Source organism: Staurois parvus, unplaced genomic scaffold (genome assembly GCF_062004578.1).
Source record: "Staurois parvus isolate SC_StPar_1 unplaced genomic scaffold, SC_StPar_1.0 ptg000058l, whole genome shotgun sequence".
Lineage (NCBI taxonomy): Eukaryota > Metazoa > Chordata > Amphibia > Anura > Ranidae > Staurois > Staurois parvus.
In genome coordinates this window covers 794,507-821,434 of record NW_028317854.1, presented here as the reverse complement: position 1 = coordinate 821,434, position 26,928 = coordinate 794,507, and the positions used below count along the sequence as shown (strand labels likewise).

General features: G+C 41.8%; 1 protein-coding gene across 1 annotated transcript in view; it reads left to right on the top strand.

The window, feature by feature from the left end:
- Positions 1–26,928, top strand: part of LOC149469842 (multidrug and toxin extrusion protein 2-like) — a 147,634-nt gene that overhangs the window by 97,291 nt on the left and 23,415 nt on the right. Inside the window, exons 12-14 of the mRNA XM_089668440.1 lie at positions 155–230; positions 18,357–18,426; positions 26,461–26,593. Of these exons, the coding sequence (XP_089524566.1) occupies positions 155–230; positions 18,357–18,426; positions 26,461–26,593 (279 nt within the window). The remainder of the gene's footprint in view (positions 1–154; positions 231–18,356; positions 18,427–26,460; positions 26,594–26,928) is intronic.

The following is a 26,928-nucleotide window of genomic DNA, read 5'->3' as shown; positions in this document are numbered from 1 at the left end:
ATTTATCGGCATTTGTTTTCACTTGTGCAATTTCCTTGGGCTTGGAATACCACTTCTGATTTGGTTACTGTTATTTGATGTATTAGTGGGCATATACCAAGCAGCTCAAACAATCAATTCTTTTTCAGACTAATCTGTACCTCTTGTTTTTCAGGATTTGTTTGCTTATTGGACAGCTGTACTCTACTTGCATTGAAAAATGTCATAGGTTATATGTTTACAAATGATAGGTGAGTAATATGGAGACAAACAACAGATTCAAATCCATTTAAATGAGGATTCACTTCCTTGATAGAGTTTGTTGCATGATAGTATACAGTTTCCATACAGAAAAGTATATCCAGATAAGAATTTATTATAGGCCCAGTATATTAGTATAGGCAGGTGGAATTTGTGTTCCCCTTTCATTCTCAAGACATTCCCATATTGTGTCACTTCCTCTGGGTAGCTGTACCTGTTACCTATTTAAGGTTTGGGAAGAGTCTTCCCAGGGCCTTTTGGAAAATGTCAGAAGTGTGAGGAGAGGAGAGTTATTTGCCTCTCCATAAGGTGACACTTTTTCACCTTGGGGTGGTGGGGAACTAATGGAGGCCTCTGGCCTACAGGAACTTTAAGCAACTTGCTTTAACAGTGAGTACACCGTACACCGTAGCACCCCTCCTGGAACTGTAAGAGAAATGCTTAAATTTAAAGGACCACGTAGGGGCTAAATTATGCTGGAGAAAGTCTTGCCTCGTTTGTAGCCAATGTCCAAATCCAAATTGGACAATTTACCACACTAAGGGTGTTTGTAATCTACGTTCTACAAAATTTCAGTAAAGTTAAAGCAAAGCAATTCCTGGCCGCATTACTGTCTCAGTATAGTGAAGAGTTGCATTACTAAAGGTGGAGAGTCATTTTCACTTTCCCGGGTGACATCAGGCCATAACCAGCCCCAGAATCCAGATGAGGGATATCCATACCAGGCTCCACATCCATCCCACCTTAAAGGGGATCTCTGGCTGATTTCAACATATTGTACATATTGCGCATTTAAAATGTGCATCTGGTGAGTGTGCATTTTTATCACCTTCCACACGTCACCGAATCATCTTTATATGGGTTATTGGAATATTGGAAAATTGTATTCCTCACTTCAGGATAAGATTCTCTACCATTAAGGACTATTTGCACATCTTTTTGGGAGATTTATTTATTATTATTTATTTACCATTTTAATGTTTATTTATTTTGTAATCTACTTTCTACAAAATTTAAGTAATTTAAAGCAAAGCAATTCCTGGCCTCATTACTGTCTCAGTATAGTTAAGAGCTGCATTACTAAAGGTGCAGAGTCATTTTCAGTTAAGACTGGAATTGTGTTAGCTGTGAATGTTTGGGGCAAACCTGGTTGTTCCTCCGGACAACCACTTGCACTGTGTCCAGAGGCACCATCCTGGTAATGAGAGATGACCCCTTCAGGTAATACACATCAAGAACCATATAACATGGGCCTCAAGTTATCAGATTGCATTTATGAGCTCTGGCTTGGATCATGAGTAAAGCATGAACCCATATAAGGAGGTGCTCTAGGAATGAAGGGTTTTCTCAACCTTTTCAACACAGAGGAACCCTTGAAATAACTTTCTAGCCTCAGGGAACCTCTTCTAAAAGTTAAGATATCTACAACACATGATACATTAGTGTGATGGCTTGTGGGAAGAATGTTCCTTACATTTGTGGTCCTTGGAAGTAATTACCCTCTTACAGATAGTAAAACGATCAATGCTGTCAGTGGGAACTTATCTGAGAAGCAGCTATTGCTCATTGCTCAAAGAACCTCTAGCTACCCAACCAGGAGGAACCCTGGTTGAGAAACTTTGGTATACAGCGACCCACCTACATTAGAGGTCAGTTACCATTTCTTTATTTTGCAAAGAAATAAAAAAAAATATAAAAAGTCTGTATTGATGAGGCAGAAGGGTATAAATTGCCAAAATAGGTGTAAGTGAGATGCATCATAGTATCTTGCATATTAACAGAGGATTCCAGATATTACAAATTTCCTCATATTTCTTGCCTAACAGGTTCTCTAGACCAGCAGCTCTCAACCTGTACCCCAACATAAAAAATGTTTATGTTCTTACAATAAAAGTATAGGAAGGCAAAACATCTATTTAAAACACATTAAAAAAAGGAGTAATTAGTTGAAAATATGAGTTACTTCAATTTAGATAGTAAATCTCCCCCATAGTGTCCATTTTTGTCCAAAACTGGTGCACACACAAATTGGTGCAGCTGTACATAGTAACCAATCAGCTTCTAGTTTTTATTGTTAAAGGTTACTAGAACAAGTTGAAGTTAAAAGCTGTTTAGTTGATATGCAACGCTGCACCAAATTTTGTGTGCACCAGTTTTAGTAAATCTTCCCCTATGCTGATATGCTAGCACAGGCTCCTATAACTCCTTTTCCCACAACTCCCTAGGTTCCCACTAGCCACTGAACTCCTGGCCATACCCAGGGAAAAGTTTCTCTGCTTCCCTTCCTCAACAACTCAGAGAGACCTTACTTGACGAGGCAGAGGTGGCTGGGCATGTGATCTGCCACCAGGTGTTTGGTCCTCTTCTGTTAGTCCTGGCATGTGGGCATCAAGGAAGGGGACCAATAGCATAAAGCCTCCACAGTAGACCATGTTACTGCAAATGGAACTGTGCCCATTGCTACCCGAGTACTGCACTTCAGGTGGCTGGCCCTGTATCTCCACCTTCTTGCCTGTGGTACCAGTTCTGGGACTGCTCTAGCTGCTTGCCTGTGGTGCCAGCCCAGAGATTCTTCCTGCTCTTTGCTACCAGTGACCTCAATGTAATAGATGATGTCACAGAGGCTAAGGGCAAGTTGAGATTTATGTTTACTGAAGTAGTAATCATTCTCTAGTATCTGTGGTTACAGAGCCTTAATGAGACTGTACTACCACCTTTTGTCTTTATTGAATCGCAGAGAAGTTGCTCTCATGCGTTCTCATATGTAAAAAATCAGTTTAACATCGTTCTGTACTGTATGCACATTTATGTGCTATTTTGATCCTATTTTATTATTAATCATACTCTGCACCTATTTAGTAAGGTTAAAGTTAGAGCTACCTTCTGTCTGATCATTGACCTGTCTGATCATGTTACTCCCCAGTGAGGTAATAACCCTCAAATCATTGGTGTCAGTGGGATAGTTGCCCCTAGTGGAAGAATAGCTTCCTAAACCATTGGTGTCATTGGAACTATGAGAAGCGGTGGGAGAATGGGCCCCCAAATTATGGTCTCAGTGTCACTCACCTGGAGTGTTGAACAGCAGGTCTCTATTGCATCCTGTGGTTCCTCCCCCCGGCCTATACATCACTATAGGACACAATAGTGATGTAGGGGTGGACAGAAACAGTCCCTGAAGTGTCAGATAGCAATGATGCTCATAGCTCAGGGAGAGAGTGAAAATGTCTCCTTACAGAGCTATTATGCACTAAATTATGCCAGCAAGTGACAAGGTCACTTTTACTGGTGTGTCTCCGTTCCTGACATCAAACCTGCCTTCCTACTGGGCATTGAATTCAGACATGCAATAAAGACACTTTTGAGCTAAATCTTTCCAAGTGTATATATCTTATTCTGTAATTCTGACTGAGGTGCACCTCTGAGCCTTAGGTGCTTATCTTGTATCTCACTTAACTGAATTTGGTACAGCTGGTACTTGTTAGTTAATTAGAAAAAAATATTAAATAGCAGATGCAACTTACTGTTGTTCCAGTGATGAAAGTCTCCCACAGCCACAGACCTCAGTAGCTTAAAACACATAGCAATCAAGAAGCAAGTTTGCATAGTTGTATATATACTGTACTCAATTTGCTTGGTGGCAGCACTGCACCGTCACCATTGGCTAAAAGAAATAAATTGTGCTGCACTTCTATCATAATATATAAAAGTATGAGTATAAAATAATCAATTTTGTCTATATTTCCCACAATATGTGACTTTAAAAGTGTGTATATATAGCCACAAAATAATGTGTATATTGCCACAAATCAACAAAACATCAAACAACATCAATTAGTGAAAATGGCCATCTGTGGTAATCTAACAATCTAAGTGTAATGTTTCCAATACATGCAAGTAAAAGTGTGTTCTTCTAAAGAGAGCTCTGCAGGAGCTTACATTTTAGCTGCACTGAAGCAGCAAATAGGCTGCATTCAGGTTTTGTTTGATACATATGTGTTTGCTTAGCATGGAAACATGCGCATTACATTTTTCCACAGTTCTTTGATACCGTACGCTTCTAGAAAGTGGGACAGTTGCAGCATTGTATTACATTATTGCATGCATACCTGCATAGTTTTGTGAACTATATACTGAATAAACTGCATTTGTATATGCATCCGTACATGCGTACCTGGTGCTAAGGTTACATGCATACCTGATGCATAGGCCGCATCCGTACATGCATATCTGATGCTTAGGTTGCTCCTTTACCTGCGTACCCCATGCCTGGACGGCATCCATATCTGCGTACCTGATGCCTGGGTGGCATCCGTACCTGCATACCTGATGCCTGGGCGGCATCTGTACCTGCGTACCTGATGCCTGGGCGGCATCCGTATATGCGTACCTGATGCCTACACGGCATGCATACACGCGTACCTGATGTCTGCACAGCATCTGTACATGTGTACCTGATGCTTAGGCCGCATCTGTACATGCATACCTGATGCTTAGGTCACATGCATACCTGATGCTTAGGTCACATGCATGCCTGATGCTTGGGCCGCATCCGTACATGCATACTTAAATGCATAGTAACATAGACTGCATACCTACACTTGCATAAACTGCATAAATTGCATACTTACAGTTGTGTTCAAAATAATAGCAGTCAGACATCACTAACCTGATCAATCACTGTTTTTGGTAGAAATTATATTTCTACATGGCAAATAATTTACTAGCAGGTGTAGTAGAGTAATAGAAATCCAACAGACCCAACAGTCATGACATGCATGCTGCTGATTCTGTGTAATTGAATCACTAATTGAAAGGGGCATGTTCAAAATAATAGCAGTGTGGAGTTCTATTAGTGAGGTCATTTATTCTTTGAAAAACAGGTGGCAATTATTGCCCTTATTTAAGGAAGGAAGGCAGCAAATGTTGTACATGCTGGTTACAGTGCATTTCATGTGAAGCCAAGCTATCTGCAAGAAGTTCCCGCAAAGTCCCACTGTTGAAAAAAAGACGTGCTGAAGAGGTTACAATTTGCCAAAGAGCAGATTGACTGGCCTAAAGAGAAATGGTGCAACATTTTGTGGACTGATAAAAGTAAGATTGTTCTTTTTGGGTCTAGTGGCTGGAGACAGTTTGTCAGATGACCCCCAAACACTGAATTCAAGCCACAGTACACTGTGAAGACAGTGAAGCATGGTTGTGCAAGCATCATGATATGGGGATGTTTCTCATACTACGGTGTTGGGCCTATTTATCGCATACCAGAGATCATGGATCAGTTTGAATACATCAGAATACTTGAAGAGTTCATGCTGTCTTATGCTGAAGAGGAAATGCCCTGGAAATGGGTGTTCCAACAAGACAACGACCCCAAACACAGCAGTAAACGTGCAACATCTTGGTTCCAGACCAACAAGATTGACGTTATGGAGTGGCCAGCCCAATCCCCGGATCTTAATCCAATAGAAAACTTGCGGGGTGACATCAAAAATGCAGTTTCTGAGGCAAAACCAAGAAATAGAGAAGAACTGTGGAATGTTGTCCAATCATCCTGGGCTGGAATACCTGTTCACAGGTGCCAGAAGTTGGTTGACTCCATGCAACACAGATGTACAGCAGTTCTCAGAAACAGTGCTTATACAACTAAATATTAATTAACTGATTAAAAGGAAAGCAAAATCTTTAACATTTTTCAGTTTATATAGTGAATGTTTGAGTTTGTAAAGAAGAATACAAACACTGCTATTTTTTTGAACAGTCTAATATTCACTTTTCTTCAATTTTGTTAGAGGAACAACACAAATTTGATATATTTTTCTTCATGTTTTGATTTGGAATAGAATGTGTCGTGTTCCCAATGCATTTGTGTGTATGGAAATAAAAGCTATTAGAAGGATTTTGAGCTTTATTCACTTTTTTCAACACACTGCTATTATTTTGAACACAACTGTACATGCATACTCGTGTGAACTGGGTACTGGTATAGTTTGCATACTTACATGCCTATGTATCTGCATAGCTGCATGCTTGCTTGCCTGTGCAATCGCATAACTATAGACCAAGATGGCTATGGACATATATCCCTGTGGGACTGCATAGTTAGGTGAAAACATAGTCGCTGCTTTTTTTTTACTTAAAGCATCCCAAAAGAGGTAGCCAGCAGAGAGGCAGGTACAGCACCCTTGGGTCCAGGGCACTCGAGGGAGGTAATCTGGCGGTGTTCGCTTTTCACGATAAACCAGTGGTGTCAGGGGTATCTGGGCCACTGTGTTTGTCTGGCATTACAGCTATTCCTGGTGGCGGAACTGCAATGGACTACGGCCGCATTACCCTATACGCCCCTGATCTCGTCTGAACTCGGAATCTAATCAGGGTCAAGCCCTGGTTATTACTTGGAGGGGGGACTACCTGGGAATACTTTTGAAGGCTTTTGAATTTTAAGCTTTTGAAGGCTTTTGAATTTTATTGCTGCCTGGAAGGCTGTAATCCAAGACAAGTGGGTCATTTCCACAATTACTCTGGGGTACAGATTAGAATTTTGGGTCTTCTCCCCTCCCCGGTTTCTAAATTCAAATGTACTGATGAATCCAGAGAAGAGAAAAGCTTTATTACAGACACTCGATCGCCTATTGTCCCAGGGGGTGATCACGGAGATTCCAGCGGACGAAAGGTTTTCAGGAGTTTTATTCAAACCTGTTCACAGTCCAAAAGCTAAATGGGAATGTAAGACCCATTTTGAACCTCAAAGGGCTGAATCCGTTTCTAAATGTCCGGTTTTTTCATATGAAATCCATTCAGTCAGTAGTGGCCTTTTTACAGGAAGAAGATTTTTTTAGCATCAGTAGACATCAAGGACACATACCTACATGTGCTGATGTTCATTCCAGTTCATAGCACTACTCTTTGGGCTGACCACGGCTCCCAGAGTTTCCACAAAATTTTTTGATCCGGTGTTGGGGCTGCTCAGAAATCGGAGGGTATCGGTCATAGGTTATCAAAACGATCTGCTGCTCAGAGGTCGGCCGGTGCCAGGTCTGAAGCAAGATGTGGTCCTTACGATACAGATCCTGGAACAGCTGGGATGGGTGCTAAACTTTGAGAAGTTGGCCCTGGAGCCAGTTGCAGAGCCTGGAGTATTTGGGGATAGTCCTAGACGTCGTTCAGGCAAAGGTATTTGTGCCTCCAGGAAAACATTGCGCCCTGAGGAACAAGGTTTGCAGTTTAAAAGCCAAGAAGTATCCTTCAATTCACCTCTGTATGAGGTTGCTGGGAAAGATGGTGTTCTCGTCCAAGGCTATTCCCTATGCTCAATTCCACTCCAGACCACTGCAAAGGAACATTCTGACTGTTTGGAACAAGAAGGTTCTGGCTCTGGATTACTGTATGTCCCTATCTCCAGAGATACTTTGAAGCCTTAGTTGGTGGTTGATGATTCACAATTTCAGACTTTGGTGTGGAAATTGGTAACCACCGATGCCAGCCTCTCAGGTTGGGGGGCTGTCCTGGAGGAGGCTACAGTTCAGGGAACATGGCTTACACGGGAAAGGGTTCTACCCATCAATGTCCTGGTACTTCGGGCAGTAAGGGTGGCTCTGAGCTATTGGACATCCAGACTTCAGGGTTGGCCTGTAAGGATTCAGTCCGACAATGCCACATCAGTGGCATACATCAGCCACCAGGGCTGTACCAGGAGTCAAGGGGCTCAGGAGGAGGTGAATTACATCTTGACATGGGCAGAGAGATATGTTTTAAGTTTGTCAACGGTGTTCGTTCCGGGGGTGGAAAATTAGCAGGCGGATTATCTCAGTCGCCAGCGGTTGATCACAGGGGAATGGGGTTTTCATCCTGAAGTTTTCAAGGGAATCTGCCAGTGATAGGGTTGCCCAGATGAAGATCTATTGGCATCTAGGTTCAACAGCAAGGTCTGTCTTTTTGTGCCCAGGGTAAGGGACCCTTGAGCGGCAGGAGTAGATGCCTTAGTGATTCCTTGGAGCCAGTTTTCATTGATTTATGCCTTTCCTCCAATTCAGCTGCTGCCATGTCTCTTACGCAGGATTCAGGAGGATTCTATTCAAGTGATACTGATTGCTGTGGCCTGGCCCAGGAGGGCCTGGTACGCAGACATAGTGAAGATGGCAGTAGATGGGCCGTGGTCCCTGCTGTGTCAGCCAGACTTGCTGTCTCAAGGTCCTATATTGCACCCAGCTTTACGGTCGCTAAATTTGATGACATGGCTATTAAAACCCAGATCCTAAAGGATAGGGGAGTATCGGATTGTGCCATCCCCATCATGTTCGGTGCTAGAAAGGTAGTATCTAGGAACATTTATTACAGAACTTGGAAGACTTACATTTCCTGGTGAAATGGCACCCACGAAAGTATGTGATTGGTAGGATTCTGTCATTTCTTCAAACAGGGTTGGAGAAGAAATTGGCTGTTGGTACCATTAAGGGCAAGGTTTCAGCATTAGCTGTTTTTGTCCAGAGGCCAATTGCGTCTCACTCTTTTGGTGAGTGATGCGTATTGCTCTTCCTGTCGGGTTGCCTTTGTGTCCTTGGGACCTGAACTTGGTATTGGACGTTTTGCAAAAACCACCATTAGAGCCTATTAGAGAGATTCCACTGGTCCTGTTGGCTCGTAAGGTTTTGTTTCTAGTGGCAATCACTTCTAGTGGCAAGAAGGGTATCGGAGCTGGCAGCTCTTTCTTGCAGAGAACCATTTCTGGTTTTGCATCATGATAAGGTGGTGTTGCGACCTGAACAGACTTTTTTTTTTTACCAAAGGTGGTTTCTAGTTTTCATCTCAATCAGGGCCTTCATGCTTTCCTTGGGCATGTTCAGCAAGAGAAATATCTCTGCATACCTTGGATGTGGTACGCACTGTAAGGGTCTTCTTGAAGGCGACAGCACAGGTCAGAAGGTCAGATGCTCTTTTCATGCTGCCAGAGGGGCCTAGGAAGGGGAAGGCGGCATCCAAGGCAACTATTTCACATTGGATCTACTAATTGACTATTCAAGCCTCTGGTTTGAAAGGTAAGGTCAGACCCTTTCGGGTGAAGGTACACTCTACCAGAAGTGTGGGGGTATCTTAGGCAATCCGCCATCAGGCGTCAGTGGCTCAGGTATTCAAGGCCGCTACATGGTCATTGATTCACACATTCACAAAGTTCTCCCAGGTTTATGTCAGAGCTGCAGAGGATTCTGCCTTTGGCCGCAGTGTTTTACAGACGGCTGAGTAGATCCTGAGGGATTATTGATGGTGGCTATCATGGTGTCACCCTCCCCTCAAATTTCTTTATTTGGTGTAAATAGAGGCTTACTCCAATGGTACAGATATTGCCTATTTAAGTTTATGAGAAATCACTGCACAAACAGCAAGAAGATTTCTGAATAGAGGTTGTGAACACCACTAAATACCCTGCTCTCAGTGGACACCTAGGTGGGTGAGTGGTGGGGTTTAGATTAAGTTAGGTTAGGTGCGTAGGGAGTAGGGGTTGGAAACTTATCTAAACCCGAACTTGCCTGAAAAAAATTGATTACCCTGACATCTGTTGCAAAAGACTAAATAGAACAGATAGCCTGTATTTCTGTAGAAGACAGGCTTTCTACTGCCTTGAGCACTTGTTTTTTCTGTATGTTCTGCTTCCAAACCTTATCTATGTAGCGGTACCCCCTTAGCAACCCACAATGTAGACGGCCAGGGTTCTTTCCTGGTTTTTGCTTTTGGTTCAATAAACAGTCCAGGGGTATTCTCTTTTTGTTTTGTTTTTTTTTTATTCTTGGGTAACTTGGATGGGGATAGGGAATTGAGTGGGATACTCCAAAACTATGTGGAAACAGGAGGACAATCTCTCTTCTGTAGAACTATGATCCACATCCTAGCATAAGTGAATAGTGGACTGAGCCTTGTAGAAGCAACTTAAGAAATCAGAGTAGAGTCCTTTCACTAAGAATTTAATAGACTGAGCTCTTCAGGACATCAGACACAATGTCCTCTTTGAACGCAGCTGACTCTCTAGCACCAGAGGGGTGGCAGAGGTGTACTCACAAATGTCTTCAGATAATTGGCTGCCTCCTTCCAATATCTTCTAGACACTTTCTCTCTGAAATGCCAGACTCTGATGATTGGACTGTGCTGCAAATGTGTTCAACAGTAGTGGCTGGGGGAACTAGGCCGCAACACGTGTGAACTATATGAAATATCTGCAACTGTGTGCAGGAAAGTAGCAGATATGAGGAGAATGTCAGTGTTAATTTGTTTTGCTGATGTATGGGACTCTTTCACCAGTAGGTCCTGGCAGTCTCTCTCTCTCTCACAGCGAATGGAGTCCCCCACAGGTTCTCTGGTCTCACTTGCAGTGTTCTGTCCAGTCACCATGCTCCAGGTCACCTGCTGGCAGACTGTCTCGCTGAACAGGGTGGCAAGGCTGACGGTCAGTGACCCCTCCTTGCCTACCTTCCCTCTAGCTCTGCGGCCTGGTCCAGTACTCTGGCAGTCAGTACAACTCTCCCTCTACTTCTGCTCTCCAGCTTTCTCCCCTCTCTCTTCCTGTCCAGTCTCCTGGGCTTCTGTATATAAATGCCCCCGCCCACACGCCAGCTCTTCTGGGAAATGTAGTCCCCCAATTAGCAGCCTTCTAACAAAGTCCTGCACTTCAGCCTACATAATCCGTGAAGCTTTTCACCAGGATGTTTGCCACCTTGTGTCTCTTAACATCCTGCGGGCTGAATAATAGCAGGGTGTTACAATAATCCTAGCACCTAACTAGAAGGATGCTACATTTGCATTTGTGAAAACATTTTAGGATTCTAATAATTACAAAAAACAATGTGCGCTACCACAAAAAATACAATAAGAATTATATAAAATAAAAGTTGCGAACACAAGTGATCCCACACTCAATAAATAAAATAGAATTTAATAGTGTTGCGCTACCTCTTACAATATAATAGTAGAGTGATGAAAATAAGACTGTGATGAAAATAATAATCAGTATTATCAATAAATATACAAACAGTGCCCAAGTGTAAATAAAGTCTTTAACCACTTGCCATCGAGAGGATTTACCCCCCTTCCTTACCAGGCCTCTTTTTGCTACTCGGCGCTGCACTAATTCAACTGATAATTGCGCAGTCATGCAATGCTGCACCCAAACGAAATTTATGTCCTTTTTTCACACAAATAGAGCTTTCTGTCAGTGGTATTTGATCACCTGTGCGCTTTTTATTTTTTACGTTATAAACAAAAAAAGACCACAAATTTTGAAGAAAAACAATATTTTTTACTTTCAGCTATAAAAAATATATAGTAAACTCAAAGTTGGTTATAAATTTAGGCTAAAATGTATTCTTCTACATGTTTTTGGTAAAAAAATCCCAATAAATATATATTGATTGCTTTGTGTGAAAGTTATAGCGTCTACAAAATATGGTATAGATACTGCAATTTACGACTTTTTTTGCTATACAGCGCTGCGCTAGTTTAATGGACAATTGCGCGGTCATGCAATATGGTACATAAATGAAATTTATGTCCTTTTTTTTACACAAATAGAGCTTTCTTTTGGTGGTATTTGATCACCTGTGCACTTTTTATTTTTGGCGCTATATACAAAAACATTTTTGAAGAAAAAATAATTTTTTTGAAAAAAACTATATTTTCTCATTTCGGTCATAAAAAATATCCAAAAAAACTAAAATTTCGTCATAAATTTAGGCCAAAATGTATTCTGCTATATGTTTTTGGTTAAAAAAATCCCAGTAAGTGTACATTTATTGCTTTGTGTGAAAATTATAGCGTCTTCAAATTATGGTATAGATAATGGACTTTACACAGCATTTACTTTCTGACTGCCCATCACATTTCATGAGGTGCTAAAATGCCAGGATCAGGGGCGGACTGACCATCCAAGCACTCGGGCACTTCTCGAAGGCCTGGGGTCAGTACGGGGCCCCATGAAATGCCCTTGGTACCTTTTTTTCTAGGCTTTTTTGAGTGTGGGCAAGGACACAGGGGCCCCATGATCCCCTATTGCCCGGGGGCCCCATGAGTTGTCAGTCCGCACCTGGTCAGAATAATACAAACACCCTCAAATGACCCCTTTTCGTAAAGTAGACACCCTAAGCTATCTGCTGAAAGGCATATTGTGTCCATGGAAGATTTATTTTTTATCCACAAGTTTCTGGAAAATGACAAAAACATTTTTTTTCTTTTTTTACACAAAGTTGTCATTTAAATGATTTACTTCTCGCACAAACCATGGGTATATGTGAAATTACACCCCAAAATACATTCTGCTACTTCTACCGAGTATGAGGATACCACACGTGTGAGACTTCTTGGGAGCCTAGCCACATACAGGAGCCTGAAATCCAATGACCACTTTGAAAAACTGAAGGTGCGTAACTTCCTCATTTCACTTCAATACCTATCACAGTTTCGAAGGCCCAAACATGCCAGGATAGCACCAACCCCCCCCCCCCCAAATGACCCCTCTCTGGAAAGTAGACACCCCAAGAAATTTAAAAAGAGGCATGGTGAGTATTTTGCAGATCTCATTTTTTCTCACAAGGTTTTGAAATAGAAAAAAAGAATAGAAAAAATGTTTTTGTTTGTTTCTCTTCATTTTCCAAAGACTTGTGGCAACAAATTAGATCTGAAAAATACTTACCATGCTTCTTATCAAATTCCTTGGGGTGTCTACTTTCCAAGAAGGGGTCATTGGGGGGGGGTTAGGTGCTATTCTGGCATTTCAGGGCCTCCGAAACTGTGATAAGTAGTCAGGAAGTGTAATGAGGAAATAAAGTCCTTTAAAAGCCTGACGATGCTTATTGGATTTTGGGGTCCTATAGTTGGCTAGACTGCCAAAACATCTCTCACATGTGGTACCCCCATACTCGGGAGAAGTAGCAGAATGTATTTTGGGGAGTAATTCCACATATACCCATTTTTTTGTTTGTTATTTTCCAAAAACTTGTGGTAAAAAAATAAATTCTTCTATTGATTCAACATGCCTCTCAGCAAATAGTTTGGGGTGTCTACTTTCCAAAAAGGGGTCATTTTGGAGGGTGGGGGTGTTTTATGCCCAGCATTAGAAGTTTATGCCACACATCACTCACTCTTCTAACCCCCTGAAGACCAAGCCTTTTCTGACACTTTTTAGTCACATGAAAAAAATCAGTCTTTTTTGCTAGGAAATTAATGTAAACCCCAAACATTATATTTTTTTTTAAAAACAAACACCATAGTGAACAAAATGGTGGGTACTACAATTTTTTATGGCACATAGTACTTGCGCAGCGATTTTTCAAACGCAAATTAAAAAAAAAATACACTTTTTTTACTTTTAATGCACAAAAACACAATATATTGGCCAATTATTTTAGTGAAGTATAAAAGATGATGGTATGCCGAGTAAATAGATACCAAACATGACATGACTGCGCATGCCCCGTGCAATGGCGACAAACTGCATACATTTTTAATATCCATAGGCAACGCTTTAAAAACCTACCTACCTAAAAGCTACCATTTTAGATTTACAGAGAAGGTCTAGTGCTAGAATTACTGCTCTTAATCTGGCGTTCACGACGATACCTCACATTTTTTCAAACACAATTTTTTTTTAAAAATACACTTTTTTCACTTTTAATGCACAAAACCACAATATATTGGCCAATTATTTGGTAAAGTATAAAAGATGATAGTATTCCGAGTACATAGATACCAAACATGACATGCTTTAAAACTGCGCATGCCCCATGCAATGGCGACAAACTGCATTCGTTTTTAATATCCATAGGCAATGTTTAAAAGCCTTTTTCCAAGCTACCATTTTAGATTTACAGAGGAGGTCTAGTGTTAGAATTACTGCCCTTGATCTGAAGTTCGTTGCAATACCTCACATGCATGGTGCAGCTGCTGTTTCCATACTGGCACACGGTCAACGCTCATGAACGCAGGTGCGCGCATGCGCGGGGGGGGCGAGGGTACTTTTTTTTTTTAAGTTATTTTGATTTTTTTTATTATTTTTACACTATCCTTTTAATTTTTTTTTGATCACTTTTAATGCTATCACAGGGAATGCAAATACCCTCTTTTACTTCAATGAGCATTGTCATATATTCTTTTTTGAGAAATCTGGGGTCTATCAGACTCTAGATCTCTCCTCTGCCCTTACATTATCTAATCAAACAAAATCGGTGTGACCAAATGCTTTCCCAATTTACAAATGGTGCTGTTTATATCCTGCGAAACTGAAGTGATGAAATGCTCGTAGCTTCCAAATTATTAGGCTATAGAGATGGTTGGCATCATTCTGGTCTCCAATCAGCTCTATGGTCAGCTGGCAGAAACACCGGCTGCATTCTCAGGTTCCCCCTATGGCTCGGGACTGCCCGAGAAGGCCGTGGAAGGCAGCGGGGGAGGGGGGTTATTGTCTCCCACTGCTTGTAAAAGCAATCCTGCAGTTGATTATCCACTAGGATTGCTTTTACATGAAAGCTGATCACCAGCTGAAAAAAATGATACCAGGATATTGCCTGCAGCTGTAGGCATTATCCTGGTATAACCACTCAAACCCAGTGATGTACCAGTACGTCGCTGGTCCTTGTTGGGTATATATGCTACGTTCTTTTGGGGTTTTTTTTATGCAGCCAGTGGACTGAATGAAAAAAAGAGAAGAAATCTCTGCCAAAAAAAAGTGTGTGGTATGCCCACCATTAAAATATACCACCCTGCATCCACCCACTTCTAATGGTGGACACACATTAGATCACACTTTGCCACAAGCGCCAGTTCCAAGATTGTACAAATGTCTAAATAGTGGCTGAATAAAAATTGTCCACGTATCAGTGGTACCCCATATGGAAAAAGAATGACACCAAGTCCTAAACTATCTTGCCACTGCTCCCCATGTAGTCTGGGCATCCAGGGGGCTCCACCTGACTATCTTTTCCCTCGTAAATCTGAAACTTATAAGTATAGCCTGTTGCCCTCTCACTGGTCTTCTACATCTTGACCCCGTATCTGGCACGCTTGCTGGGGAGAAATTGTTTGAATGCAAGGCAGCCAGAAAAATTAATTAGGGACTCATCAATGCAGATTTTTTTGCTGGGGAGTATAGACATCTGCAAATGTTTGGTTAAGGTGATTTGCGAGGGGCTGCATTTTGTGTAGCCTGTCAAATTCAGAGTCACCCCGAGGATGACAGAGTGTATTGTCGTTGAAATGCATAAAACACATTATACTCTCATATCTATGCCTGGCCATAGCCGCAGAGAACACGGCATATGATGAATCGGGTCTGCGGACCAATACAACTGCAATTCATTTATTTTAGTAATGCCCACGTTGAGGGTTAGGCCCCCAAAAAAAGTTAATTCGGAAACCGTAATGAGTTTCCATGCGAATGGTCTGGCAAGGTTTGAATTTAGGTTGGCGGCTATAAATTGTTGTGCATATAAATTGCTTTGATCCACAATCAACGCATACAGATATTCCATGAAAAACAGCTCCAAAAATCAAGGGGAGTAATTTAATTTTCTATTTCCACCTGAATTCCGGGTTGGGCAGTGAACCGGGGAAGTAAAAGTGCTGCAAAATTTGTGGACTGCCAATAGGGATTTGCAAGCACATCCGGAAGGATATTAGGGGCTCTATGGGCCTGTGTGCGAATTCTTAGTGGCTGCGGGACAATACTTGTGCTCGCCACCGCACCAGCTTGTACTGCACTTATAGGACTCGCCACGTCACCAAGTCATACCGCAGTGCTGGTATTATTATTATTATTATACAGGATTTATATAGCGTCAACAGTTTGCTCAGCGCTACAATATAACGGGAGACAATACAGCAACAATACAGTTCAATACAAGAGGGTTAGGAGGGCCTGATCCTGGGAGCTTACAATCTGAGAGGCTGCATATGAGAGTCATCAAAATTTACCAGCAAGTGCTAACAGAGATCAGGCCTGATTCTGCGAACACTACGGTTTTGTGTGTAATATATCAAGTGACAGGGACCTACTGACACTGCACTTGCTGGGGGAAAAGGTGGAGGTAAGCACAGGGGCTAAACGCAGGTGCTGGCAGGTGTCAGGGCTGATCCCGTTAACGCTGCGTTTTTAAGGACGCTATACTAATGTGAACGCTGGTATAGTGCTGACCTGATCAAAGATATTGATCCGTTCAGACACTATACTAGCAATGCAGATTTATTGTGTATGAGCGTGTTGCTGGCAATCAAGGGGTTAAATGTGAGACTGGTGTACTGACGGCAATCTGACGCCATCTGTGAGGGGCGTGAAAACCACGGGAGCGCGAATCACGTATATATATATATATATATATATATATGTGATTTTGCGCACCCATGCCGCCCTTTAGTAGTATTTCTGCTATAGGGCGATCAGGAAGCGGTTACAGAAGTGGTTTGTGTTACGTTGCTGCGTTACTTTAACTGACAATTGCGCGGTCATGCAACACTACACCCAAATTAAATTTACGTCCTTTTTTTCCCACAAATTGAGCTTTCTTTTGGTGGTATTTGATCGCCTGTGCGTTTTTTATTTTTTGCGCTATAAAAAAAAAGGCTGACAATTTTGAGAAAAAAAACATTTTGGACTTTTTGCTACAAAACATGTCCAGTAAAAAAATTTAAAAATCTAATTTTGTCATACATTTCGGCCAAAATGTATTCTGCGACATGTCCTTGCTAAAAAAAATCCCAATACGTGTAAATTAATTGGTTTACGTGAAACTTATAGCGTTTACAAATGGTGGGAAAGATACTAGGATTTTTTTTTTTTATTATAATAATTGCGGCAATCAGCGACTTATGGCGGTGATCAGCGATTTATGACAGTGATTAGCAACTTATGGCAGGACTGCGGCGGACATTTTGACACTGGGAGGGAACTGACTTGGGATCACTGACATCCCCAGTGACACCAATACAGTGATCAGTGAAAAAAAAAAACACTGACACTGTACTAATGGCACTGGGGAGGAAGGGGTTAACATTTTTATTGAATGAAAGGGTTAACTGTGTGAGGGGAGTGTTTTGCTAGTGGGTGGGGGGTGTGCACTTCACAGGAACTTGCTGATCCCATGAGATAAAGTCTTCTCTCAGGTTCAGTGTGCTCTGAACCGACAGATAGCAGAGCTGTAATGTAAACAATGCAGCCGTGCTATCTGTCAGTGTTTACCGGTAATCGCCGGGACTCGGCGGCTAATGACCTGCCAGGATCCGGTGATGGACTCCCGCTGTCACGATCTGCGGGACGGGTAGGGCAGGCACGCACCTCACGTGCACCCCCTACCTGTTTTGCTAGACGCCATTTTTTAACGTGCTCTAGCACAGCGGTGCCACCCTGCCGCAGTGTATATACTGTGGCTGGTATTAAAGAGGTTAAATGCATAATCAGTCCTAAAACTGAATAAATCTTGTGCCTCCACAGATAGTGCTCCACAGCAAAAACAGTTCTTATGCTTAAACTGACAGTGCTCCACCGCAAAATGAATTCAGTGCCCCTCCTTCTGAAAATAAGATGGCTGCTCACCTCAAATAGTGGTCTTATATAACAACATAGGTCTAACAAGCATAATCACTCCATAAATGGACTCCAGATGGCAGCAAAGGGCTTGTAATAAACATTAGCGGGGATGGTAAAACACGATCACCCACAGGGATTTCTTCAAAACTCAACCTCAGCATATAGCAAGAGAGAACAGCCTCCAATAGTGTAAAATAATTTAATAAATGAAAAAGAACAAACAGAGTAACACTCACAATGTATCAGAATAAGTAAAGCGGTAAAACAGCAAATAATCTCCGAACTTCCGGTCTGTGGGTCCGTAGTGATATCGCTAAGCTCCACCCCACGCATTACGCCACTAACCCACGTGGCTTAGTCAGGGACTCCTGATTCTTTTTCATTTATTCAGAATGTCACGTTGCTGGAGCCAAGGTGAGTGTAATTCCACTTTAAGTAAATTAAATGACTACTTGTCCTATCCTACATAAAACAGGAGAAAATGTTTTTAATATAATACTCTCTTGGTAAATAGTTTATAGTACAAAGCTATGTGAACTTATATATTTGTTTTTGTTAAATTTAGGGATGTTGTTACTTTGGTTTCAAAACTTATCTTCATACTTTCTTCAGTTCACCTGTGTGATGGTATAAATGTAAGTATTTCATTATTTAACCCAGTTATATATAACTTAAGGGAATATTGATTAAAACGAGTGGAAAAAGTTTTTTGTTTTTTTTTATAATCTATGCAAAAACATTGGCTCATTTATAGGCTGCTCCACAGTTTTTGCAATTCATACATGATAGATTTCATAGTGGTCCCATGGAAGATTAAAGTATGTTGTACATAATCAATGCCTGAGTCGGGTAAGGTGCCAAATATGAGTCATAAATAAAATCATACAATTGTACAGTAATATCTCGGTTTACAAATGCCTCGGTTACTGTCATTTTCAGTTTACGAATGAAAATACATTGAAAATAATGCCTCGGTTTACGAAATTTTAACAAATTGTTTTCGCAATACGAAGTGTCTGTCAGTGCTGATTTTTATATGCAATTGCCAGCTTTTTTTTTTCTTCACTATAGCTCACAGAATTAGCTGTCACTTTCCCCGGAGTTAACGGAAACTTTGTTTCTTTTAAGAAACTAAAAGGAAAAGTGTTTCTCTTAAAAAAAAGCAGTAATTACATTTAAAAACCGGCAACATAATAAATAAAAAAAATGGCGTGGGGTTCCCCCTCCCATCTATACCAAGCCCTTCGGGTCTGGTATGGATTTTGAGAGGAACGCCCACGCCAAAATTAAAAAAAAGATGGCGTGGGGGTCCCCCCAAAATCCATACCAGAGCCTTATCCGAGCATGCAGCCCTGCAGGTTAGGAAAGGGGGGGGAGTGAGAGCCGCATGCCCTCAACATGGGGGGGTGCTTTGGGGCGGGGGGCTCCCCCCAAAGTACCTTGTCCCCATGTTGATGGGGACAAGGGCCTCTTCCCCACAACCTTGGCTGGTGGTTGTGGGGGTCTGCGGGCAGGGGGCTTATCTGAATCTGGAAGCCCCTTTTAACAAGGGGGCATCCGATTTCTGCCCCCCCCCATGTGAATGAGTATGGGGTACATGGTACCCCTACTCATTCACAAAAAACAAAAAGTGTAGTGTGAAAAAAGACAAGACACAGTCTTTGACAAGTCCTTTATTAAAAGATAAAAACGAAAAGAATGTCCCCCGCAGTAGATCCAACATCAATCACGATGCCCGCCGTCACTGCCGCTGCTGCCGCCGATCCGAAATAAGAATAAATGTCACATGGGGTGGGGTCACATGCGTGATGTCCCCGGGTGTCCCCGCCCCTTACATGTTTAAGAACTGTCAAACCACCGGAGCAGGCAGAAGGCTTGAAGCCATCGACGACCATGTACCCCTACTCATTCACATGGGGGGGACCCAGGATCTGGATGCCCCCTTGTTAAAGGGGCTTCCAGATTCCAATAAGCTCCCTGCTCGCACACCCCCGCAACCACCGGCCAGGGTTGAGGGAAAGAGGTCCTTGTCCCCATCAACATGCGGACAAGGTGCTTTGGGGGGGAGCCCCCCTGCCCCAAAGCACCCCCCAATGTTGAGAGCATGTGGCCTGGTATGGTTCAGGAGGGGGGGGCGCTCACTCTCGCTCGCCCCCCCCTTTTCTGACCTGCCGGGCTGCATGCTCAGACAAGGGTCTGGTAAGGATTGTGGGGGGGACACCCACGGCATTTTTTTTTTAAACTTTGGTGTGGGAGTTCCCCTCAAAATCCATACCAGACCCGATAAGGGCTTGGTATGGATGGGAGGGGGGACCCCATGCCGTTTTTGAAATAATTTTTTTAATTTCCGGCATACTTTTACATTCAGCTGTCAGTGGGGAACCCCGCTGACAGCTGAAACATTAACACATGGTTGTCACTACTAAAATACCGCATGACTTGATAAAATAACTCATGTGGTATTTTAGTAGTGTTTACTTTTTTCTGATCTCCTTGAACGGATTAATTGGGTTTCAATGCATTGCTATGGGAAACGGCGTTTCAATTTACGAATTTTTCGCTATACAAAAAGTCCTGCAGAACGAATTAAATTTGTAAACCGAGGTATTACTGTAGTTTATTACATATTCAGAAAAATATTGAGAGACTATTAAAAAAGCAATTTCTTGCAATTCCTTGCTACAGAGAGAGGCCAAATGAATACACCAGCTGAAGGATACTATCCCTTCGAGGCTAATTACAGTTTAGGCTTTAAATGCTTCCTTTACACTGAATTATTGATTATCATTGAATATGTTGGGATTGCTTGTTTGTACACCCTGGGGGGGTGAGTACATATGTTCTGAGGCATCTGGCCACCACCTGTCTGACACCCCCTCCCTCCCTTACAGGTGTCGAACCATATCTATGGGCATGATACTTCATTCCTTATATTTAGTCATGTTAGTATACCAGTTACAAATAAATAAAAATGATATATATATACATACTGTATACACACAGCATAATGCACATGATGTACAATTGTATTTAGTGTTGTTTTGATTAAAGGTTTTCCTGTATGTTGCCCTATGCAGGAGTTGAGTTGCCTACTTTGTGTGGGCACTGTTTTTAATACCCCCATCTGTGTGGGGTTTGGAGCCACTGGGGATCTTTTTTGATGTTGTAAAGGTCGTAAGTATGGACCACTCTTTTTTGGGTTTTACTTCCTGTTTCCCTCTTGTTTTTCTCTACATTTCCACCCCACCATTGGTGGGTTACCAGCTTGTGCCATGATAATGGTGTGTGCCTATGTCTGGAAGGCACCTAGTCCAAAATGGCAGCCGATTTCACTGACATCACACGATGGGTGTCCTGAGCACACAAGGATTGGGGGAGGCAGCATGGATTAATAGCAACCATTATCCACATGAGGCTGACATGTTCCCAAGGACCAGTTGGACTCATGCACCATATGGTGAGCAACAATGTTTGGCAACAAGGAAGGAGAATGGAGACTGGAACATACATCTTGGTGTTTCATATCATTATCAGATTTGGTTGAGTTTAAGAAAAAGGATGTTTACTGCTACACTGAGGGTGACTAACCAGCCCCCTCTCTGGTGAACGAGACACCTGCTGGAGGTAGAATGAATTGCATAAGGCTGGCCATAGAAGGTTTGAATTTCAGCCAGTTCAGCAGGAGATTCGAACCATGTATGTGCGGGCTAAATATACCAAGTTGATCGATCAATCAACTTGGGTACAACCAACCTGCTGAATTTTACATGCAATTATTGCTAGTGCCTAGTATAGCCATTTCCAATATTCGCTGTCTTCTCCCGATGTGGATGTCTCCCCCCGCAAGTAGAATACAATGGCATGGCAGGAGGGATTCCCCCGTCAATACTGTCTGTGGTTGCAGGAAAGAAATTCGCTCAGTTTATGGACTTAACTTAAAGACAGGTAATGGGGATAAGCTGATTTGATGGGTTTTGAATGTGTATCCTTCCCCTGTTCAATAGGTTACCAGTGCCGGTTTACCTCTAGCACCCTTGAGAAACAGAGCATTGGAGGAGTAACTAGATATATCAGGTATGACGTATAATGCAGTTTTCCCAACGGATGAAAGCTGAAACTTATTGGCTATAGTTTGAGCATCTTTAGGTGTGTATCTGTATACTTTCACCTCTGTTAATGTCATAGTAATACCACTCTATCCAGGGATACTTACCTTATGCTGTGCATATCTTTTGGAAATATTTGTAGATAATTTAAGGACTTCAAGGCTAGTTTGAATGCTATCTTCCCCCAATGGCCCCCCCACACACAGAATGTCTATACCATCATGCTAGTGTGATGTTTTGGCCCCATAGGGCTACATTATTTTCTTATTTTTGGCTTTATTCTTATGTAAGTATCAAAATTATTAATTGTACAGTCATGGCCGAAATTGTTGGCACCCTTGATATTTCTCCAGGAAATCATGTATTTCTCACGAAACGTATTGCATTAACACATGTTTTGCTATACACATGTTTATTCCCTTTGTGTGTATTGGGACAAAACAAAAAAAGGGAGGAAAGAAAGCAAATTCGACATAATGTCACACAAACCTCCAAAAATGGGCTGGACAAAAGTATTGGCACCCTTTCACAACTGCGGATAAATAAGAATGTTACAAGCATGTGATGCTCCTGTAAACTCACCTGGGGCAAGTAACAGGTGTGGGCAATATAGAAATCACACCTGAAAGCAGATAAAAAGGAGAGACGTTCACTTAACCTTTGCATTGTGTGTCTGTCTGTGCCACACTAAGCATGGACAACAGAAAGAGGAGACGAGAACTGTCTGAGGACCTGAGAACCAAAATTGTGGCAAAATATCAACAATCTCAAGGTTACAAGTCCATCTCCAGAGAACTAGATTTGCCTTTGTCCACAGTGCGCAACATTATCAAGAAGTTTGCAACCCATGGCACTGTAGCTAATCTCCCTGGTCGTGGACGGATGAGGAAAATTGATGAAAGATTGCAACGCAGAATAGTCCGGATGGTGGATAAGCAGCCCCAAACATGTTCCAAAGACATTCAAGCTGTCCTGCAGGCTCAGGGAGCATCAGTGTCAGCGCGAACTATCCGTCGACATTTAAATGAAATGAAACGCTATGGCAGGAGACCCAGGAGGACCCCACTGCTGACACAGAGACATAAAAAAGCAAGACTACAGTTTGCCAAAATGTACTTGAGTAAGCCAAAAGCCTTCTGGGAAAACGTCTTGTGGACAGATGAGACCAAGATAGAGCTTTTCGGTAAAGCACATCATTCTACTGTTTACCGAAAACGGAATGAGGCCTACAAAGAACAAAACACAGTACCTACGGTAAAATATGGTGGAGGTTCAATGATGTTTTGGGGTTGTTTTGCTGCCTCTGGCACTGGGTGCCTTGACTGTGTGCAAGGCATCATGAAATCTGAGGATTACCAAAGGATTTTGGGTCGCACTGTAGGGCCCAGTGTCAGAAAGCTGGGTTTGCGTCCAAGATCCTGGGTCTTCCAGCAGGACAATGACCCCAAACATACGTCAAAAAGCACTCAGAAATGGATGGCAAAGAAGCGCTGGAGAGTTCTGAAGTGGCCAGCAATGAGCCCAGATCTAAATCCCATTGAACACCTGTGGAGAGATCTTAAAATTGCTGTTGGGAAAAGGTGTCCTTCCAATAAGAGAGACCTGGAGCTGTTTGCAAAGGAAGAGTGGTCCAAAATTCCGGGTGAGAGGTGTCAGAAGCTTATTGATGGTTATAGGAAGCGACTGATTTCAGTTATGTTTTCCAAAGGGTGTGCAACCAAATATTAAGTTAAGGGTGCCAATACTTTTGTCCAGCCCATTTTTGGGGTTTTGTGTGACATTATGTCATATTTGCTTTTCTGCCTCTGTTTTATATTTGTTCCAATACATACAAAGGGAATAAACATGTGTATAGCAAAACATGTGTTAATGCAATACCTTTTTTGTGTGAAATACTTGATTTTCAGGAAAAATATCAAGGGTGCCAACAATTTCGGCCATGACTGTATATGGATGTAGAGATAGTAAGACATAATTATTATTATTATTATTATTATAATACAGAACTTATATTGCATCAACAGTTTGTGCAGAGCTTTACAACATGAGGGCAGACAGTACAGTTACAATACAATTTTATAGAGTAGAAATCTGAGGGCCCTGCTCGTTAGAGCTTACAATCTAAAAGGGGGGAACCAATTAATACAAAAGAAGATAACTGGGAATGAGCTGATGGAGAAAATAAAAGTACAGTTGTTAGGAGGAGGCAGGATAGGCTTTTCTGAAGAGAGGTTTTCTGGGGTCGCCTAGGGCTCGAAGCACACTGGCTTAAAATTGCTGCTTCCACAGGAGTTTTATGTTTTGCCTGTAGAAGCAGCTCAGTGTTATCCTATGTGTCCATGCACATTAGGTAGATTAGAGGCATATTTTAGGCTCAACATTTAGAGGCAGGTTTGCGTTTTTGATTAGAGCTTTTTGGCAGAAATAATGCTAAACTCACCTAAACTTTGTACAAAAAAGCTCTATATCAGAATTTTTTCTGCCATGGGAACTGGTGTTTTTTTAAGCCCAGTGTGCATGGAGCCAAAAAGTGGACAGATTAGGAAATAGTCGGACAGATTGGGGTAGGAAATTCCATAGGATGGGGGAGACTTGGAAGCAGGAGGTCTTGAAGTAATGAAGATAACAATTTGGTTGGTATTTTGAGACCAGGTTAGTGATGTAGTGGAGGCAGAAATGTGGATGGCTTTGTAAGTTGTTAGTACTTTGAATTTAGTTTGTTAGCAAAGTGGCAACCAATGGAGGGATTGGCAGAGAGGAGTAGCAGACACTGAATGGTTGGTAAGGTGGATGAGTCTGACCGGCAGCATTCATGATGGACTGAAGGGGGGATAGCCTATGTAAGGGTAAGCCAATGAACAGGGAGTTGCAGTAGTCGAGATGAGAGATAACCAGGGAGTGGATTAGGAGCTTTGCTGTGTCATTGGTTAAGAAGGGGCGTATTTTGGAGATGTTGTGGAGGTTGAGGCAGCAAGCTTTGGAAAGTTATTGGATGTAGGGCTGAAAGGAGAGTTCAGAGTCCAGATTTACACCTAGCATCCTGGCATGCGGGGACAGGTTAATAGTTGACTCATTGATCTTGACAGAGAAGTCAGGGGAAGGGGCACGTGTGGGGAGGAAATATTATGAGCTTGGTTTTGACAGGTTAAGTTTGAGCAAGTGGTGTGACATCCAGACTGATATGTTGGTCAGTAAATTAGTGATGCATGAGGAGACTGATGTTGTGAGCTGAGGTGTAGAGAGATCCAAGAAAAGAAGCTTGGGGGACTCTGACGGAGAAAGGAAGAGAAGAGGGAGTAGAATTGTGAAGGTATGGTGGGATAGGTAGGATGAGAACCAAGGTAGAGCACAGGCATGGAGATCAAAGGAGTAAAGTTTATTCAGGAGGGGGGTGGTCAATCGTATCAAAGGCAACCAAAAGGTCCAGAAGTAGGAGTATGGAACAGTGTCCTTTGGTTTTAGCTGTTAGTAAATCGTTTGAGTTTTAGGAGAGCAGTTTCTGTGGAGTGTTGAGGGCAAAATCCAGACTGAAGGTGATCAAGAAGGTTATTCTTAATGAAGTGGTCACTTAGTCAGTTGAAGGCGTTCAAGGAGTTTGGAGGAAAAGATTGTTAAGATTGGTGGGGTCCAAGGAAGGCTTATTACGTATGGGAATGACCAGTGCATGTTTTAGAGAGTTGGAGAAGATGCCAGAAAAGAGGGAGAGATTGAAGATGTGAGTTGGAGAGTTTAGGATAGTGCCAGAGGCTGACTGCAGTATTTGAGAGGGAATAGGGTCCAGAGAGCAGGTGGTTAGGTGGGCATTAGAAAAAGGTTTAGCAACCTTGTCTACAGTAGTAGGGTTGAATAAGGGAAGTGTTGAGTTTACCTGTGGACATGGGGTGTTAAGTGGGGGGGGGGGATATCTGTAGAGTGGAGATTTCATCATGAATTGTATCAATCTTATTTTTGAAGTGATTGGCGATTTCCTGGGCAGTGAGTGAGATAGTGGGTGGAGGCAGTGCAGGATGAAGTAGAGCGTTAAAGGTAGAAATGAGTTGATGTGGAATGTAATATGTAATTATTTAAATATTATGCTGTGACCTTCGTTGCCTTGATCTCCTGAGGAAGCAGATCGCAAAGAGCATTGAGAATACAGCCACCTTATATGTAAATATACGTAAAGTGGACTCTGAAAACGAGCAATGTATAATTTGTAATTTTGAGCATATGGGTAAAGTATGCATGTACAGTATATCCACATTTAGAAGTGGTGGTCGAGAGACAAGATGATAAGATATAGTCCTGCATTTTAAGATCACTGATAAATTAAAAGTTTATTATGGAACTGCAAGACTTTTTTATGGTCTTTTAATATTTGTCAAAATATGAAATAAAGTATAATTGTATGATTTTTTCAACTGGTCTTAGACTCATCTAAAAAGTCTCACCCCAACTAAAAGACTGATAATGTATAGTATGATTTTTAGGAATGTGGTACTTTTGGTTGCTCTTCACATCACAAAGCTGTTTTTTTCATAAGATAAACGTATACAACAATTAACATTCAATATTCTGTTATAGGCAGTCTGTGGTGGAATATTAAGAGGAACAGGAAGGCAAAAAATTGGTGCGATTACAATTTTTTTGGGCTATTACCTCATTGGTCTTCCAGTTGGATTATCACTGATGTTTCCAGCAAAACTCGGGGTTTTAGGTACGATCATATATTGCATATATGGCAAGAATATGTATGTGTATACAATGTTTCTGTCTGCCTAAGCTAAATTGGTAGATCAGCATTATCAGATAAATTGTCAGAGAATGCCTGAACAATTAATTTAGACAGCTAAATCAATCGAATCACACAACCTCCAATACTAAAATTATTTATAAAAATAATTTAACTGACTTAAATTATTCTCGGTTAGTTTTTACCCAAGCAAAATTCTTTAAGAACACAAACCAGATCAGTGTGAGTATGGACTGGAGATTATGAAATCAATTAATATTTGTTTCACAAAGTGACTTTACAAACACCATTAATAATAG